Source organism: Ambystoma mexicanum, chromosome 1q (assembly GCF_040938575.1).
Source record: "Ambystoma mexicanum isolate Mex_15411 chromosome 1q, UKY_AmexF1_1, whole genome shotgun sequence".
Lineage (NCBI taxonomy): Eukaryota > Metazoa > Chordata > Amphibia > Caudata > Ambystomatidae > Ambystoma > Ambystoma mexicanum.
In genome coordinates, this window is record NC_090922.1 from 1,229,699,269 (window position 1) to 1,229,717,677 (window position 18,409).

The window sequence follows — 18,409 nt, forward strand, 5'->3', positions numbered from 1 at the left end:
AGGAAGAGGTGTAATCTGGCCACAAGATTAACTGAAGTGTGGTGAGGACAGGATAGCACCCAGTGTATGGCCTGACCACCAATTCCTAATGGCAAGGGAGCCACAGATATTGGAGAAAGCAAGTGAATGCTTGCTGGATGAACAGTCTAACCTGCTGTTAAAGTCACAGGAAACAAGATCATACAAGAGTTTTTTTGCAGGTTTGAAATAAAGACCATCTACTCCTCTTAAAAGAGTACAGCACCTCCAGGAGAATGATAAACAGTGACGATGGCCTTTGAGTTGGATGGATCAACAAGCATTTGCAAACTAAGTATTCAAAGGAGAGGAATGTAGTGAAATGGGTCAAGATAGTGAGGTTAGTGGTAGAGTAGAGAAGGAAGACACCACCTCTAGATTTGTTAATTATATTACACACCTTTCTCATCCACCACTGATGAGCATATCAACAATGCTGTGTAGTTTTCATGTAACCACGCCTGTCACTGCAAGAACGCCTTTACCAGAGTCAACTAAAAATGAGTGGTTATTAAGTTAATGCTTCACGCAGTTACACAAATTCATTACAACCTTTCAGCCGCTTTTAGCCAGGGGCTGATGACACTTCCTGAATTTGCAAAAGGTCTAAGGCTACTTTTAAGCTGTCATTTCTGCTTTTTATTTTTTTCATAAGTCGTTTATAAAATTGGATACAAAAATAAACAGCTGTTTTATAACCAAAACCGATTCTAATTTGGCAATTGAGTTTGTACAATGCAAAACGGATTTTTTTTTCAAACCTATCAGTTTAACATTTGAACAGTTTTACTTATACTGAACACAAAAGTATGTGTTGCTGAAATCAGAAGCTTCCAAAGGAAGATGATTATTTTATAGGAGGTATGTATTTCCATGTAATTTGTTGCAGCTAAGGAATTGCAGTAACGATGGCGACTCCTTGTTTTAGTCATGATGCAATTAGTTTCTTATTAGTTCAATCAGTAGGGTTCCATCAGTAGCAATAACCCTGATAAAAAAAAGAGCATGCAGTCGTGATCTTTTCATGATTTCTTTACAGCTTTACACTTCTTACTGCTTTGTTTGATGACTTCCATGAAATTTGTAAAAGAGTTTTATAATGCGCAGCATGTGTCCATTCTGTGCTTCAGTGCGCTCCCTTCACCAATGTCCTAATGATTGCATCAGTGATGGCTGAAGGTGGTGTAGGTTGAATAGCACCTCGGATAGACATGGTTTGCAGGCGTTGTAGATTGTTGATCGGTGCCTCCTTTTGACAATGGCAAATCTGGAGTCATTATTTCTGTTGCATTAGATATCAGAGAACATGTTCTCCTACAGTTTTAAGGCATGATGCTTTGCACACAATTGTATATCCACTCCTGCCATTCATTCATAGGCATCACATGCTGGCAAACCTGAAAGTAAAAAAAAGTTTACATGAGCTGGTCATCCAAGAGATTTTACATTAGCCAGTGAATCTAAAATGGCAAACTGTGGGTGCTCTGTGTTCATCCAACTGCAGTAACGTGTTAAAGGCGGAAGACACGGCATCTATTAACAAAGCACAGTAAGATGAACTTAAGAGAACAGATCACTAAGAGAGGCTACGTGTAAAATATGTATAATCAGGACATTTTACAGAGTGCTGTAGAATACATAGTACAGATCTCAGATTTTAAATAAGAATTTCTTTCTTGAAAATGTCAAATCTTTCTATACTGAACTTCTTTTACACAAAATGAATGTATGTATGTATTGATTGCTTGTTAGACGCTTATACAGTAAGTACATTCTGTTTCAAAGAGCCCACAGGGCAACAGGGAGGGGACATGGAGATCATGAACATTAAAATGCATACAACATACTATATACAGTGGGGGAAGGGTTGACAAACCTACTATGCCTTACGAGGGTTCAGAATGTGCAAGTGCAGGAGGGAGGGGACATGAGGGTAGGTGCTGGGGTGCTCGTGGGAGAGCAATCAGTGAAGTGCAAGGTATGGCAAGTGCGAGCCTCCAGGATGGAGGGTGTGCCAAAGCAAGTGCTGAGGATAGACAGAAGCTGGGGCGATTCTGTGTGGGAGGTCAGAGCCCCGAGGATGCATAAGGGCCCTGGACATCAATCAAGCAACTGTGAGATTAGCAGAGGAGAGAGGGGGAGGGGAGGAGGAGGTAAAGAAGAAAGTCTTGAGGAGCTTCCGGAATTTAAGAAAGTCCTGCTCAAGACAAAGTGGGAGGGGGAGGCTGTTTCAAAGAAGGGAGCCAGCTGAGGAAAGCAATCAACCAACCCTCTGTTTGGCGCATGGCTTTGCACACAGAGTTGGTGACAGAGGAGCACATAGGTAAGGGAGAGTTGCAGATAGTGTGGACCAAGACCCCAGACCGCCTTGTGGATGATAGAGGGATTGCAACTAGTTGCATTTTATGATTTCTCTGGCATCACTTTCAGGTTGTTTTATATTAGTTGCTCAAATTGCTTATTCTACTTTAACATTTTCGGTGGATGTGTTTTACAAAGTTCTTTTATAAACTAAGCCTAACTTTGGTGGTGTTTGCTACACACGCCCCAATGCTTCTGTCATGCATCGACCCTGGCCCACTGTTCTACCCTTTGGGCGACGGCCTGCCTTACCTGTACGGGGGGCCTGGAAGGTCTACCTGCAGTGGTGCAGCCGTCTTGGCAGCAGAAAGGGAATCTGCGCGTTGTCTCCATCTCGCTCCCAAAGGCAGACGGCTATGCAGGGCGCTACCATCTTCTCCCCCAGACACATGCGCAGATTCCTGTGGCCGGGTCCCACGCATGTGCATTCAGCTGCAGTTGACAGCCACTTGGCAATGAGCAGACGTTACTGCAATGCCTTCCAGGGGCTACATTTCGCTCCTTTGTTTCCCTATTTTTGTCTCCGTTCTGGGGCTCTGTACCACTTTGCCTTGCCTTTCCGTCCCTGCCTTGTCTCTTCGTAGTCTTTTCATCCTACCCTGCTTTGCCTCACTTCTTTCTGCCTCTGTTTCTGCTTTTGTGGTGGGCACTTTCCCATCTTGTCCTGTCACTTGTTGCCATTTTGTGCCTCAGGTTCAGTGCCTCGCACCGTCCTTGCACCACCATCTGCCGGGGCATCTCCCTGTGGTGCAGGGAGACTAGCACGGGTATCTCTCAGTGTTTTAAATCACGGAATGGAGACTTGAGCGGTTTTTCTGGGCTACCTGCTCCTTTCTGCCCATGCCTCCTGTTAGCTTCACGACGCTGCACTCCTCCCATCATGACTGCATTACAGGTACTAAGCACCAGCGTGCTGAGGTGCATGACAGATTGAGACGCCTTACGCCTAAACCCCATTCTGATTTAGAGGCCATACAGGAACTATGGGATGAGTCGAGGGCACTGCGAGTAGAGGTAGTCACCTTGAGACAAGAAAATCAGGCTTTGAGTCCAACAGTCCACAGCTTCTATTGCTGAATGTGCCCAAGCTCATTCTGGGACTATGAAATATGATGGAGAGCCTCGTTCCTTGACTAACTTCTGCAACCATTGCAGGATGAAGTTTATGTTTAGGCCAATTCACTTTTCAATTGATAAGGCCAACATCGGATATATATTGAATATTCTTACAGGGAACGCCTTGGCTTGGGCCTCTCCTTATGTTGCTGCCGGAAGTCCTATTCTTTAGTTTGCAAAACCTTTCTTAGAGGTGTTCCAGTCTCCTAACCTCATGCGGCTGCTCAAAATCACTTACTAGATATTAAGCAAAGAGAGCAAGACATTATTTTACATGTGAGCTGCTTCTGTCAATTAGCCACAGAAGCTTGTTTGTCTGAAACCACACAAAAAAAACAGTTTAAACATGGATTACTTGAGGAATATAAGGAAGAGCTCGACCATACACCGAAACAGAGACACTGCAGGCCCGGATTGAACTAGTTATCAAAATCAATTACCGGCTGTCTGAAAGACGGTCCGAGAGACACCATCATTAGAAAACTAGACCTCAGATTTGTTTCCTGACACCCACACCTGGACCAGCCCCACTCTGTACCACAGCGACAGAACTCATGCAATTGGGAGTCAAGCGGGGTCCATTATCAGAGGAATGGCAGAATTGATGCAGGATGAACAGGCTGTGCCTGTACTGTGGTGATAGTGGCCATGTTATCGGTGGGTGTCCTATTTGACCCATCAAGTCATGCGGTAACTGGTGGGCTTGTTGTCTGACAGGAAAGACATAACAAACCCCGAATTCTACTGACTATGCCTTCCTAGTACATCTACCTGGCCAATGTCTCCTCGTCAGCCATTTGTGTTACAGGTCAAGGTAGCCTGGGATACAGAAGAACAAATGATTACTACGCTTGTGGATACTGGAGCCACTAGTAACTATTGTGATGTTGTCTATTTATGTTCTACAGAGATCCCGGCTTTAGCCAAATCCCAGGATCCCTTGATTGAAGGTTTTGATGGGCATCCTCTAGCTGCTGGCCCCATCACCCCAGAAACTAAAGCATTGCATTTGAGAATAAATTAACATGAGGAAATAATAGCATTTGATGGGAACAGTTCCCCAGGTTATCTGTTTGTTCTGGGACTATTGTGGCTGGTTTACCATTTCAACCTCTGTGCCTTCTGCCGCTGTCTTGATTGGGGGGGGGGGGGGTCTGAACAGACTTCATGCCACCACACTGGCTATACTCTAACAAACCAAGCAGTCCCAGGAAAAGTTTGCTAATAGGACACCTGTACCCGATTTAGTTGTTGGTGATGAAGTGTGGCCGACTACTATGAAACTTCCCCATCTCATATACCCTCGGACGTTTGTCCCTCGTTATGTGGGTCCATTCCGTATTGTAAAGAAGATCCCCCCCACCCTGGTGTATACAGACTGCTCCTCCCGACTACGTGGCACAATCCTCCAGTATTCCAAATATCACTTCCTGTATATCAGACAGTGCCCATTTTTCCAAGCTCCGACCAGCACCTGTGCTCGTGGATTGCAAACCTGAATTAGAAGTGGAAGTGCTGGCTATCTTCGTGGTTGACTGCACTTCAGTATTTTGTTCCATACTTGGGAACCTACAGCACACGTACATGCCCCTCGCCTGCTCCATCTATTCTACAAGTTCCACCTGTGGAAACTTGGGGCACCAGACTTTCCTGGGGGAGGGTAGTGTGTCATCCATCGGCCTTGGCCCGCTGTTCTCACTCGCATGCGACGGCCTGCCTTACCAGTACAGGGGCCTGGAGGCTCTACCTGCAGTGGTGCGGTCGTCTTGGCAGCAGTAAGGGAATCAGCGGGTCGTCTCCATCTGGCACCCGACATCAGGCAGCCATATAGGGCACTGACATCTTCTCCTCCAGATGCATGCACGGTTCATCTTGCCGGGTCCCGTGCTGTTCATTAAACCACAGTTGACCGTTGCATCAGCAACGAGCTGAAGTTACTTCAATGCCTTCCTGGGGCTACATAAGCCCAGTTAAGACCGAGCTCCTTGCGTCTCAAATCCTATAGTTGTGCTCCTTTCTTTCCCTATTCTCTGTCTCCATTCAGGAGCTCCATACCTCTTTGCCTTGCCTGGCATTTCATTTCCTTGCCATTCCTTCCCTGACAATGTTCTGTAGGTAAAGGCTTGCATTTGGATAATTAGCAGAACAACAATGCTTTGTGCATATGGAGGTGAACTTCCAGTGATGGCTTCTGAATGGCGCTGTGCCATGCGTGACTTGGTTCAATTTTATTTTTCTACCATTAGTTCCTATAAACAATAAAGTCCTCCATGCATGTGCTGTCTTCAATCTCCAGTACATCTAGACACGCATAACACATTCATACATTTGTATATATTGTCACAGATGGAACAAACAAAACGGAGTCCTTGAGACAGTTCAATGTTTTTTTCAGTTATAATCTTTATTGGGCAGTAAAGGCATGTACAAAACAAATGAAACAAGCAACGTAGTGTAAATCCACATGGCTCATCTCCTACACAAGGCAACTAAGGTAGGAAAAAGTTGCTGCTCCCCCTTCTCTTTCATGATGAGGACCGCATTTTTGTGAGTCACAAACTAAGAGGGGGAGCACAGTAAACAACATTGGAAGTAATAAAGCAACTTACAAAGCTTCAGTAGTTGGTCGACTAGTCCTATTTATTTATTTGTTACATTTGTTATACGCCCAGACCCAGAGGTATCACGGCTTAGTTACAGAAGTGGGTGATTGCAGCATGATAACACAAAACATTTTATAGCAAATGAAAATGGTATATTTCCTTACAGTGTTTATACAAACGAAGGATGTGGGAGACAGCTAGGTTAGTATTGGTTGAAAAGCCAGGTTTACTAAACAGGTGAATGCTTAGCCTTGTGGGAAGTGTAGGGCGGTGGATGGAGGCACAGGCATGTGGAATGGTTTTGGGGTGTTACAGGGAGGAGTAATGGAGCATTGGCTACAGCTCATTGTGCAAGATGGCTATGCCCGTTATGCATCTGACAGGGATCCTAAGAAGGGGTTCCATGTTTTGAGAAAAATGTTCTCCTGGTCATCACTTCTATAGTCAATTCTCTCGTGCCTTGCTATTGTTGCCAGGTTGAATAGGAGGGAGTTTCGCTTTGGTCCCGTAATCATATGATACAGGTTTTGGTTAACTAGTGGTCAGCCCTCTCGACTCCAATGTGCGGGTGGAGGAAAGGAGAGGCATCATTACTGCTGAGGCCTGTTCCGGAATATGAGTTTTCAGGTACAAACATAGGGTGGTCCAGACCTTTGAACAGTAGGGTTTGAGCATCTTACACTCCCAAATAATATATGCAGATCTGCTCCCCCTTTTCCACATCTCCAGCAATTATCCTCTCCTGTTAAACCACTCCTCTTTAGCTCACTTGGTGTCCAGTACCACTTGTGCATACTTTTGAACTGTGGTAATTTCATTCTGGCATCTCGTATGCATGTTGTTTGTGTAGCTATTAAGTTTCTCCATCCTTACTTTGGAACTGGTTGCTTTGGAGAGTGCAGTGTCTGTTAAGAATGTACATGGTGGCTGTGGAGTGGGTTTTTCCGCTGTTGTTCCTTAGTAGAGCGAAGAAGGGGGAGGAAGGTAAGACTGCTCCCACCGGCCTACCCCAGCCAAGCACAAAATATTGTAGCTGTATGTACTTTCAGTGTTCCAATTATGGCAGCCTGCACAGTTCTGGAAGTCTGTTAAAAGGGAGCACTTTGCCTGCGGGATTATGTCCTGCATATTGTGAATAACTCGATTGAATATCATTTTCTTACTTATTGATTTTAAAGCCGTTGTACCAGATCGAGGCTTCTTTTTGTGTGAAGGAGTGGCTATCTGCCATTTCATGCACAGTTTCCCATGCAGCGCATTACATTTTAGAATAGTATGTGTAGCAGCGGAGCTCCAGTGTTGTACATTTCGCTGTGTCGACCTCTTTTAGTAGGTGTCTTTCTAATGTCACCCACCAAGGGGGTGCTTTGGTGCTTGCATTAAATCGCAGTATTTGTAGGACGTGAGAAGCTAAGAGATATAGTTCCAGGTTTGGTAGACGCAGGCCGCCTGATTGGGTGCTGGATTGCAGTTTCTCCATGCCTCGGCCAGTTTATTTCTTCCCCATCCCTGATATCTTTGTCTAGGGATTTCCACCAGGACCTTTCAGGAGTTCGAGGAATCACGTTAAAGCCATATGCAAGCCTGGGCATTACCATCATCTTCATGCATTGCGTCTAGTCCTACTGTGATAAGTTGATGCCGGTCCATTTGTCTAGGTCTGATTTTATAGTTTCCTAGAGTTATTGATGGTCGTCTTCTACCATATTTGTGAGGCCCATATTGATTTTGATGCCCAGAATGTTGGGTTTCCATGTAAAGCCAAACTGCATGACCTCTTCTTTGGTTGAGCTTGGGCACAGTGGTAGTGTTTTGCATTTCCCCAATTTATTTTATAGCACAAGAAATCTGAGAATTCGTCAATTGTTGCAATAGTGTTTTTAATTGAGTCTTTTGGGTTGGCATGTCCTCAGCCTATAGGAGCGCCTTAACGTGTCCCCCTGGGGTGCTTATTACGGTTATCCTTTGGTTTTCTCAAATTGCACGTGCTAGTGGTTCTAGAGCTATGAGGACTAGTAGGGGGCGATAATGGGCAACCCTGCCTGGTACCCCGTGTTATGTCGAAGTGGTTAGAAATATGGCTGATGTATACTTACAAAGAAGGCCAACCTTCTTTACCTAGGCCAAATTTGTGCATAACATTGAACAGATAGGGCCACTCAACTTGTCAAATTCTTTATCGGCATGTAATAAAAGGCTTTATTTGGGGTCTGCGAAGTGCCTTTCTTGCCACATGATATGTAATAGTGACCTCATATTGTCTTTTTCTGTTCGCTGTGGGACAGAACATGCTTGGGCTACATGGATTACCTGGGGAATACGTTTGTTTAATCTTGCTTCTAGGAGTTTAGCTAATATGTTCAGGTCTGTTATGGGCCTGTAATTCAGACACTGGGTACGGTCTCGGTCTGGTTTAATCAGTGTGATGAGCGCCTAGTTAAATTCTGGACTAATGTGTCGCTTTTTAGTCGCTTCCTGAAAGAGGGCCTGCAGGACCGGTGTTACCTTTGCGCTACGTACTTTGGAGAATTCACTGCGTAGGCCATCTAGGCTAGGTACTTTCTTCCTCTTTTATCTCGGCTCCGAGGTAATTTGGAATTGTTTATTTGTAAAGCGCTTATACACAAGTGAAGTGCTTCAAAACGCTTCACAGCAGGAAGAGAACAAGGGAATACAGTCGTCATTCTTATGCCTTGAAGTTTCCGAATGATCTAACAACAATAACTAGAATACTAGGCCAGAGGCAGATCTACTAGTGAAGTGTGTGACAAAGTGAGGGGAGAATGGGGTGGGGGGAGAAGGAAAGGAACATACAGATCAATAAACTACAGATTGCTTGGTGGTTGTTACGCAAGATTGTATGCAGTAACCCTGTGGGAGACTACACCAGTCTTGACCTCTTGGTATTAGGTAACTCACCCATTGGTATAGGTCTGTACTACACAAGTTGGTAGAGTGACTGAGCAGCCAGACCTATCTCAAGAGAGGTAAATGTGAGCTGTAGAGTTGTAGCATTGAAATCCACAAATACAAGTATATAAATAACACTTACTCCAAAGGTTTTCCAGTAAAATAATTATTTATTTAACAGTCAGTTTTAAACAAGTCTTCTTTAAAAAGGTCAATATGCAACAATAAAAATACACTTCATAACACTTTCTCAGATTCACTATAAGCAAGTAGATATTCGTTAGAGATGCATTATACACACTTCCTACACCCTAAGGTGGCTTCCATCACTAGGACAGTATTGGTATTTATATATCACTTTTTGCACTTGGTAAGATTCTGAGGTTGTGGAAAAGGAAGAGGTTAGGGAAGGATAAAGGTTAACAGGTTCTCAGAGCATGCGAGTACTTTTCAATCTCCCAATGAAGTCTAGATTAGATCTTTCCCATCAATACAAGTTAAACCTATGCACCACCTATGAGGGACAGTCAGAATCAAAGTCAATGGGTCAGAAGAGTCTGCAGGGAACAAGGACAGCCAAAGACAATTTGAACAATGTCTATGGAGTGGAGGCACTTCATTTGATATCACAAAGTCTAGCACAAAGGTTAGAGTGTGTAAGAAATCACTGTTGGGCCACAAGCTGTTAGGCTTGTGAAAGACAGAGCTGAGATCAACTCTGCAAAAAGCAGATACTACAAGTCTCTACCTATATAATGCAAGCTACAGATAAAAGAGGTAAGTGCCGCTTAGTCAAGACAGTACCCTATGTTTGAAGGAGAGGATTCAGCTGGCTTCTGTTCTGGTTGCAATCTTGCAGATCCTGGGTCCCTGGGCCTCAGTCGTGGGGACAAGAGGGAGGACGTCTCGAGGACTCCTACACTGAAGTTTGAAGGTCGGCGGCAGCTACAGGTTTTTTCAATTCAGCAGCACTTCGCGGTGTCAGCTACCAGCAAATAGCATCAACGCGGATCTTGGATACTTGATGGCCTTCCCCTGCTTCTGGAGTCCAGCACTCTGGGCTTGGGTTGTCCTGCTTCAGGAGGGTCCTCAGAATATTCCTGGAGCTTGGGTCCGACTTAAAAACAATTAACTCGACTATGGATTTCTCGACCCCTGACACTCTGTTCCAGCAGCAGCAAGGAAGTACAGCCACTTGGAGAGGGTCCTCCAGCAAAGTTCGTCTTGGGGTTACTTGGTGCCACCAACCGAAGGGAAGAAGTCGCCCGTTCCGGGCTTCTCTAGTCGATTCGGAATTATTGGAGTTTCAGCACAGCAGCAGTCCTTTATCGGGCAGTTCAACGGTCCAGGAGGGTGCAGCAAGCATCTCTTCCAGATTCCTTCAGCGGATTTTTCGTCCAGTGGTCGACTGCCTTCAGGCCAAGAAACCTTGCCTTTTATGCAGGTTTCTCCCATTTATGCACAGCCTAGTTGTCACTCACACAGCCAGCCAATCAGCACTGGGTGCATTCAGGTAACCAAGGAGACTAAGGACAGGGAGTTCCGGGCACCTCCCTCGCTTCCTGCCCTGCCAGACACACTGGAGCCAGAGGCGGGTTTCAGCAAGGAAGCCTGCCAAAGGCAAAAACGAACAAAGGGGTTAAACCTGGTTTGGCTCGCAGAGTAAAACCCAAGCATGAAATGGTGAAAAAAGAAGACCAGGGCCATTTTGACAAAATGGGCACCCATGGGTGCACTACTGCAGCTGAGGATTCAGGTCGGCGGTAGAAACGCACAGTGGTACAAAAATTAAACCACTGCCACTAGCCAATAATATTCGTGAGGGTAACAATGTATTTTTTTACATGAGTAAGTAGGAAACAGGGTCTACTATGTAATCCCCAGTACTTCCACATAAGATAGGGTGTACTGGAACTACATAGGAAAAGCAGGTCAGTAAAGTCAATTTCACTTTACTACTCTTGGGAACAGTAGTTCACCCAAGTGAAGGTTTTTAAACCTTAGGCGTAATCCAAAGGTCTGTGTGTCACCATACAAAAGTAGATGCCTATGGAGTTTGTCAGACTCCAAAAACAAAGAAAAGCAGAGTCCAAATCAGATCAAAATACATGAGGGAGTGAGAAAAAGGTCTCATTCACTCCAGGATCAAAATTAAAAATCCTAAAGTCCAGCAAAAGAGCTTGGGGTCTCTAAGGTTGAAGGGAATTACAAGGTTGAATTCTACCCTTGAGAGTTTTTTCGTAAAAATGTCTGGAAAGGCGTTGTTCCGTCCGTGTGCCACGTGCGGGCTGAAAAAGTCTATGAAGGAGATGGGCACATGGATTGCTTGTACTGTCTACACCCACATCACTCGGTGGACAGTTGTGCGATCTGCAAAGGTTTCTCACAGAAAACACTAAAGGATCGTAACAGACGTCTGGTGACGTGGCTAAATGAAGGAACTATCCTTCATCGGAGGTAGGATCAGCGCGCAGCCTAGCGTTCAGGCCTAGATCACCCAAGGCAGAATAGATAGGACACAGAAGTTTCAAAATGTTTCCTATAGGAAACGTCTTTATAAATATACCGAGGGTTCCCAGCCTGACGACGGGGAATATTCTAAGCATGTGAATCCATGAAAGATCCAATGCTGGAGAAATGAGAATTCTCCCTAAAAGTAGTTGGTCATCCAATATGCCTATATGCAGGAGTATTTCAAGCACAACAAAGCTAGGGAAGAGAGACAGAGGGAGGACCGGACAGACAGACTTGCTAGGCATAGTACATTCAAGGTCGTGCAAGTGCGCAGAACAGGAAGTGCAAGGGAGGGGAATGGAGATACGTGTGTCCAGTCCAGCAGAGGCCTGGGTTAAGTGCAGATTGGTTGCCCTGGTCATGGAGCATATTGCTGTAGTGCCAAGTAGAGTGCAGAGGCCCGGAGGCGAGTGCAGGACTGGCAGGGGAGCCTGGAACCTGTGAGGCACTGGAGGTGCACTAGGCGACCAGTCAGCAAACTGAGCAGGTAGGGGAAGAGAAAGAAGGAGGGAAAGAAGCGAAGAGAAAGGAGATTAGTAGGGGAGAGGGAGAGGGAAAGAGGAAGAGAAAGGTCTTGAGGAGTTTCCGGAACTTAAGGAGGTCCGGCTCCAGACAGAGAGGTAGGTAGGATGTTCCAGAGTGAGGCACCTCTGGAACCAAGTTCCTTCGGCGTTTGATATGCATGATAAGGTAAGGCTGTCTAGAGAAGCATGCATGTTGGCTCCCGATATGGGTGTCGTTTCCGAAGTATAACTGCTGCGATAGAATTCTTTAAATTCCTCATTTATATGATCTGGTTTGATGGACTCCCCTTTACTGTTCTTGAGGAGGTGAATGCCCATTGATTGTTCCCTTTGGAGTAGTTACTGTGCCAATAATCTTCCTGCTTTTTCGCCCTGCTTGGAGTGTTTCTGTTTAAAGGCAGAACTGTGAATATTCTGCTTTTTTTGGGTAGAGGGCATTTTGGTGATATTTAGCCTTGAGGAGCATCCTCAGGTGGTTTTCAGATGGACTCCCTTGTGCGAGTGTTTTAATTTCTTTTCTATCTTGATAAGCTTTTTTGCATCTTGTTTATTATGCATAGGGGCCTGTTGGATCATTATCCTCCTTATATACACTTTGTAGGATTCCCATAGAGTGTCCGTCTGTGTGATTGTACCAGCGTTTGGATCAAGAAGGTTCTCTATGTTTTGTTGTGGTGACTCCTTCTCACATGGGTTTTTGTAGAGACTTGTGTTAATTCCCTGCTTGTTTGGTGCGGGTGCCTGGGTTGTCGTGGATAATTCTATTGAATCTTGGAGTGTTCTGATATCCTGGTCGCTAATATCTTGCATGCCTGGATGCAAGGCAGGAGTGATGCAGATGCTAGAAAGTAGTCTATCCTGTATAGGGTCCCAAAGACACATGAAGTGAACGTATACGCTCTACTGTCTGGGTGTATCAGTCTCCCTGGTTCCAAGAGGCTATTGATCGCATTATTTATCTCAAGATCCCCCTGATCTGTTTTGATTTGAGTCGGATTTGCCTGTTCAAGAAAGTATCCATTGCTAAGTTGCACTCGCCGTGTCAAGTAGTACTCTATTCAAATAGTCTAGGCACGCTGTTTTATCAGATGCAGGGGTGTAAACGGATCTATTGACAAAGTTTGTCTTCTATATGCATTTTGGCCAGTATCATTCTACCTTCTCCATCAGACCAACTTTTAGATATTTTTGTGCTAGCCTTTCTGTAGATGAGTAAAACAACTCCACATTTTCTACCTTTGTTTAGGGAGCTTTGAATACGTTCCTTACAAAATCTCTTTTTTAGTTTTTGGGTCTCCTCTGGGGTCAGGTGAGTCTCTTGTAGTAATGCAATACGTGCGCTCTGTGAATTTAAATATGTGGGGATTATCTTTCTCTTTATGTAGTGGTTTAGGCCATGTGTTTAGGGAGTCCATTTTAATGCTTGTCATTTCGGCGGATTACTTTGAGATTGGATGTTCTGTCATATTGTTGTACCCTGATTGGGGGGGTAAGGCGTGGTAGTTGGGGCCATGGTTATGGATTGTTAACATGCATGGCTGCAGAGTCAGGGGTGTCAGGACTAGTTTCTCTTCACTGTTAAATTTTTCTTACAGTTCTGTGGTTAATTACAGTCGATTTCTCTTACCGGCTCTGTTTCGCCAGGCGAACTTGCCGCCGTCGCCTCTCTCATCTCGATCCTCTTCTCAATGTGAACTGCTCCCAGACAGTGCCCTCATCGGCTCTTGAGTAGTGCCGTGGTGCTGACTTCTTACTTTTTGTTTGTTTATTTTCCGTTGATTGTGCTTTCCAGCGGACACCTAAAATGCGCCTCCTTGCCACCTCCCGACAGCGAACAGAGAGACTAGGAGAGAACACAGCCTGCCTTCGGACCGTAATGCGTTCGTCTTCGCCTCCACAAACCTCATTGTGGCTGATCCCACTCCCTTCTGCCACAAGGTATGTGAAAGTTGGGAACACCAACGTGACTTGGATACTTGCCATTTACTGGGTTCTGCATATTGCACCTTAATGTATTGACTGTTATTCTAGGGTTTCAGGCATTTGGGTGCGTAGCCAATGGCTTGGTTGGCCATTTTCACAGGCAGTTGGCCAAGCCCTCCCAGTTCAATTGTTTTTATTTTGTTTGCGGGGCCTCGGACCATCTCTATCTCGTCAGCTCACAAACCTCCTCCCTAACCCAGGTGTCCTTAATCCATTGTTAGCTCTATTGATTGGTAGCCCCTACTTATCTTCTCTTCTGTCAATGGTTTCCCTATATGCAGGCTATCTAAGCATCTTTGGGGACTTCCGAACTTTCTCTACTCTCACAAAGGGTAGTGTTCTAATGTGAGTTTTGATAGTACCTTGCACATGGTATGTGGTATTCAGGTGAGATCAGTCTCACCCACACACCTCTTCTCTTCTAATCTCACCACAGCTCCCTGTGACTGGCTCCTACCACCAGATCTGCATTCCTCTAATTGTTCGCTCCTATTTCTCGCCTTCACCCTTTGATGTAACCACTCCTCCCACTCCACTACTCCTTCCACCACCACACACCTCCTTCCACTACACTTTTCTTCCCACTACAACCCTCGTACTTGCACTACTATGCTCCTCCTCCCCATACACAAACACCTTTCTTTTACCCAGTATCAGTCACTTCACATCTTACATTAAATATACTTCTCACACGCCACACAAAGATGCATATTCAAACAGCAGAACCACTTTAACTCCTAAACCAACACCTTACCAGCTCCAAAACTCCCTCCACAAGCCGCTGCTCTGTCCTTCTTCCTGCTGGTCTCTTAGTCATCCTACAACCCCAAGGTATCAGCAGAAAGGTGTGAGGGCAAAAAGACAGAATCAGAAAGACAGAATATGGGATCCCCAATTTGACAGCATATATATGTGGGGAAGGGGGGGGGGTTAATAACAAATGTGGAGGGGTTAGGGGGTGGGGCTGCGGGGGTCTCTCCTGTCGCAACCTCAACATAGTTATCCACCTAGGGAATGGGAATCTATAGAAACACCAAGGATTTCCCTTTAGTGGAAGGTACTTATATAGCAAGAATACATATATTTTACGCAACAGAAAATCTAGATAATCATTGCACATATATACATATATATATATATATATATATTTCCGAGGCTTGTGGAATCTGCTTAGATCACATGCTGTGCATAGGCCAACATCTAGTGGAAGCTGCAGAGTATTACAGTTTGTTTTTCGAAACTTGAAAGTGGGAGTCGACACAGGGCGTGCCAGTAATACTATCCCTAGTGTGACGTCCACTGTACCCATGATCCCTCACACGTGTAGGACCCTCAGATTGTTTTTTTCCACTATACTGGTCGGAAGCATTGTGCAGAGTTCCCTGGCTTTCTGCCATTTTTCAAAAAAATCAATATTAATTTCTCCGTTCTTTCACTCCCACGTCGAGACATCGAAGATCGACGCCGGTACGAACAACAAACAACCGTCGAGAGCTGCACGACAGACTTTGGGCCTCGGAAGGCCTCTGGCCTCGGCTCTGCAAGTAGGGAGAGTGGGGGGTGGAAACATACTCTACACTTTTATTTCCTACACACACTAGCCCGCTGCCATAGGTGCATATGGAGAGTACTCCATTAAATTTTGCCCCAAGTGCAACCGCAAGTACCCTTGGGTTGACAAACATGCCACCTGTAACCTCTGCTTGGCGAGGGATCACCCCGAGGCCAACTGCAGAGCGTGTAGCCTGTTGAAGGCAAAAACACTAAATGACTGCTCCACTAAACGTTGGGGCCACCACGCCAGGCAATTCGAGGCCATGGGCGCGGTGGGTGCCTTCAGTGATGGCAGCGATGCCGTACTTTCGGACGGCGAGGGCACAGAGGTGCCGAAAGACGCCCAAGGGCAAGTCCCCGACCTCGGAGGATTGTCCGGAAGGGCAGTTATGGGGAACACACCCAGCGACACGAGCGCTACCCACACTACTACTACACAAACACTCCAAGTCCAACCGAGACTCGACACGTGTGTCGAGTTATTGGAAAGAGGCACAAAGAGCAGTCCACAGAATCGGTGTCCTCTGGGCATTCCAGGTCGAGATCACCGCACGACACAAGGCAACCGTCCACAGTTGCCAAGAGTGTCTCGCTTCCCAAAGTCACGGAGGTACGTTCGTCAGAAGAGGAATCCGACCTCCACCCCCAGGCCGCACACCAGAAGTCGGCTCCTGCAGCCCGTCCGGCGTCTGCCTCTGAGCCCCGACGTGCACACTCGAAAGGAGAGAGAGAGAAGAGAGAGAGAGAGAGAGAGAGAGAGAGAGAGAGAGAGAGAGAGAGAGAGAGAGAGAGAGAGAGAGAGAGAGAGAGAGAGAACCCCCGAATCTCGACGCCAGGCGTCGAAAAGCTCAGAGAAGGTAAAAGCATCAAGGAAACACTCTTCTACTCAAGGGGAAGGGGGTAAACAGTAGAAGTCGTCCTCACAATCTACTTCTGCACCACAGACACATAGGGAAAAACAGAAGTGTCAGGTAAACAAAAATCCAAGACCCCTGTCCCTGCCCCCAAGTCCAAAATCGTAGAAGGGGAAACTTCTGAGGAGGTTATCTTTCCCAGCTCCAGAGAATGGAGCAGTGAAGATATAGAAAGGGTAATGAGGAGAATGTCCTCCCTGGCTGATTTCTACTCTAAAAACCCAGAACAATTCCTCAGTTATACCCCAGACAACGCTACTCCTTCTGAATCCAGGGACCCTCAGCCCCCTAGTAAGAAACCTCGATTTGAGTCTCCAACTCGGGGCCTGATTTCAGACCCTTTCTACATACAACCATACCAACAGTATGGTGAGGATCCACAACAGTATGATGAGGATCCAGATTTAGTAATGTTGGACAACCAACTGGGGGTAGATTATTATGGAGATGACAAGGGCCAGGATGGGGAGAAGGATGACGTCACAGAAGTCTACAGGATAGACTCTCCTGTTTGCAAAGAACCTCAGGTTACCGACTCTCCAGTAGATAACCAGCCCCTTCTAAATGAGGTCTTGGGTAGAGCTGCAGAGCACTTCCACATAGACACTCCGGGGGCGCAGGAAGAGAGGGACTTTGCAGAAGAGCTGGTGGGAGACAAGAGACCCATTGCTCAAGCCATTCAAATTCTCAAGAACATCTAACAGAGAATTGACCCTTCCCTTCTCATCCCTAATCTCACCAGAGCTGTAAACCCCAGAATTGAGAAAATGTTCAGTGCCGCCTAGTCAGACCCACTTTACATAAGGGGTCAACTTAAGCCCGACTCCTTGGTAATTACCAACACCAGGAAAAGAGCGGGGACTCCTCTATCTTCATCTGAGGCTCCCCAGACAAGGAGAGCAAGAGAATGTATGGGTTAGGAAGGAAAGTGGCCTCCACTTCCGCTTACCAGGCAAGGATCGCCAACACCACCACTCTGCTGGCAAGCTATAATTGACACGAGTTCGTGGGTGATCACCCACGTATTACATTCAGAAGAGCCAACACACTGAAATCCATTCTCAGTCCATCACTACTACCAGACATTGACAATAGCAACCAAGGTACATGGTTACACAAGAAAGAATTGGGTTTCAGGAAATGTGGTGTTTGTCCACAATGCAAATATGCATATAAGCAAATAACGGAATTTGAAGATATCAGTGGGAAACATTGGACCATCAAACAAGGAATTCATTGTAAAACTACCTTTGTAGTGTATGGTATTATTTGTGTCTGTAACAAAATGTATATAGGCAGTACCAAGAGACAGTTGAGAATCCGAATACGAGAGCATCTAACCAAGATTGGCAGCCAGGACCCATCACTCCCACTAGCTGAACATTGGCAGAAAGCTCACCAACTACAGCATAAATCGGAGATTAGATTTATTGGCTTACAACAAGTGATGCAACAATTGCAGGTCTCAATACTGATAGTGAGATGGCTTCATTCCTGTAGATTTAGTACACTGCAATTTTGCGATCCAATTTGGAGGGTCATTGTTATTTCATGAAGGAATAGGGTGCAGTACACAGTCTGAGGTTACACATAATGGGTCCGTAATGAGATCCCTTACTACAATTGATTGTTTAAAGTAATGCGCAAGCACAAATAATGCAGCAGTTCGATTCCTTATTTTGAAACATCCACAACATTGGAATGGTATTTCACCATTTTCTGATGCATTACAGTTGTTACTCAATACATGAGCACACAATATACAGCCGGATATTACGGCACTTTGTAATTAAATAATTAATCGAATTTGTGCAAGAAAAACTTTACGTATAGATGTAGTAGTCTTTACAACAATTATTGCAAGTTTCTGACATTCCCTTACACGGCGCACGCAAGTGTAGAATGCCGTGGG

At 45.5% G+C, this 18,409-nt stretch overlaps 1 protein-coding gene across 6 annotated transcripts in view; it reads right to left on the reverse strand.

The window, feature by feature from the left end:
- Nucleotides 1-634: 634 nt before the first annotated feature.
- Nucleotides 635-18,409, reverse strand: part of EFCAB7 (EF-hand calcium binding domain 7) — a 1,178,320-nt gene continuing 1,160,545 nt past the window's right edge. For all 6 annotated transcript variants that reach the window (XM_069642000.1, XM_069641997.1, XM_069641998.1 and 3 more), the window contains one exon: nt 635-1,415. In XM_069642000.1, the coding sequence (XP_069498101.1) occupies nt 1,341-1,415 (75 nt within the window). In that variant the 3' untranslated portion in view covers nt 635-1,340. The remainder of the gene's footprint in view (nt 1,416-18,409) is intronic.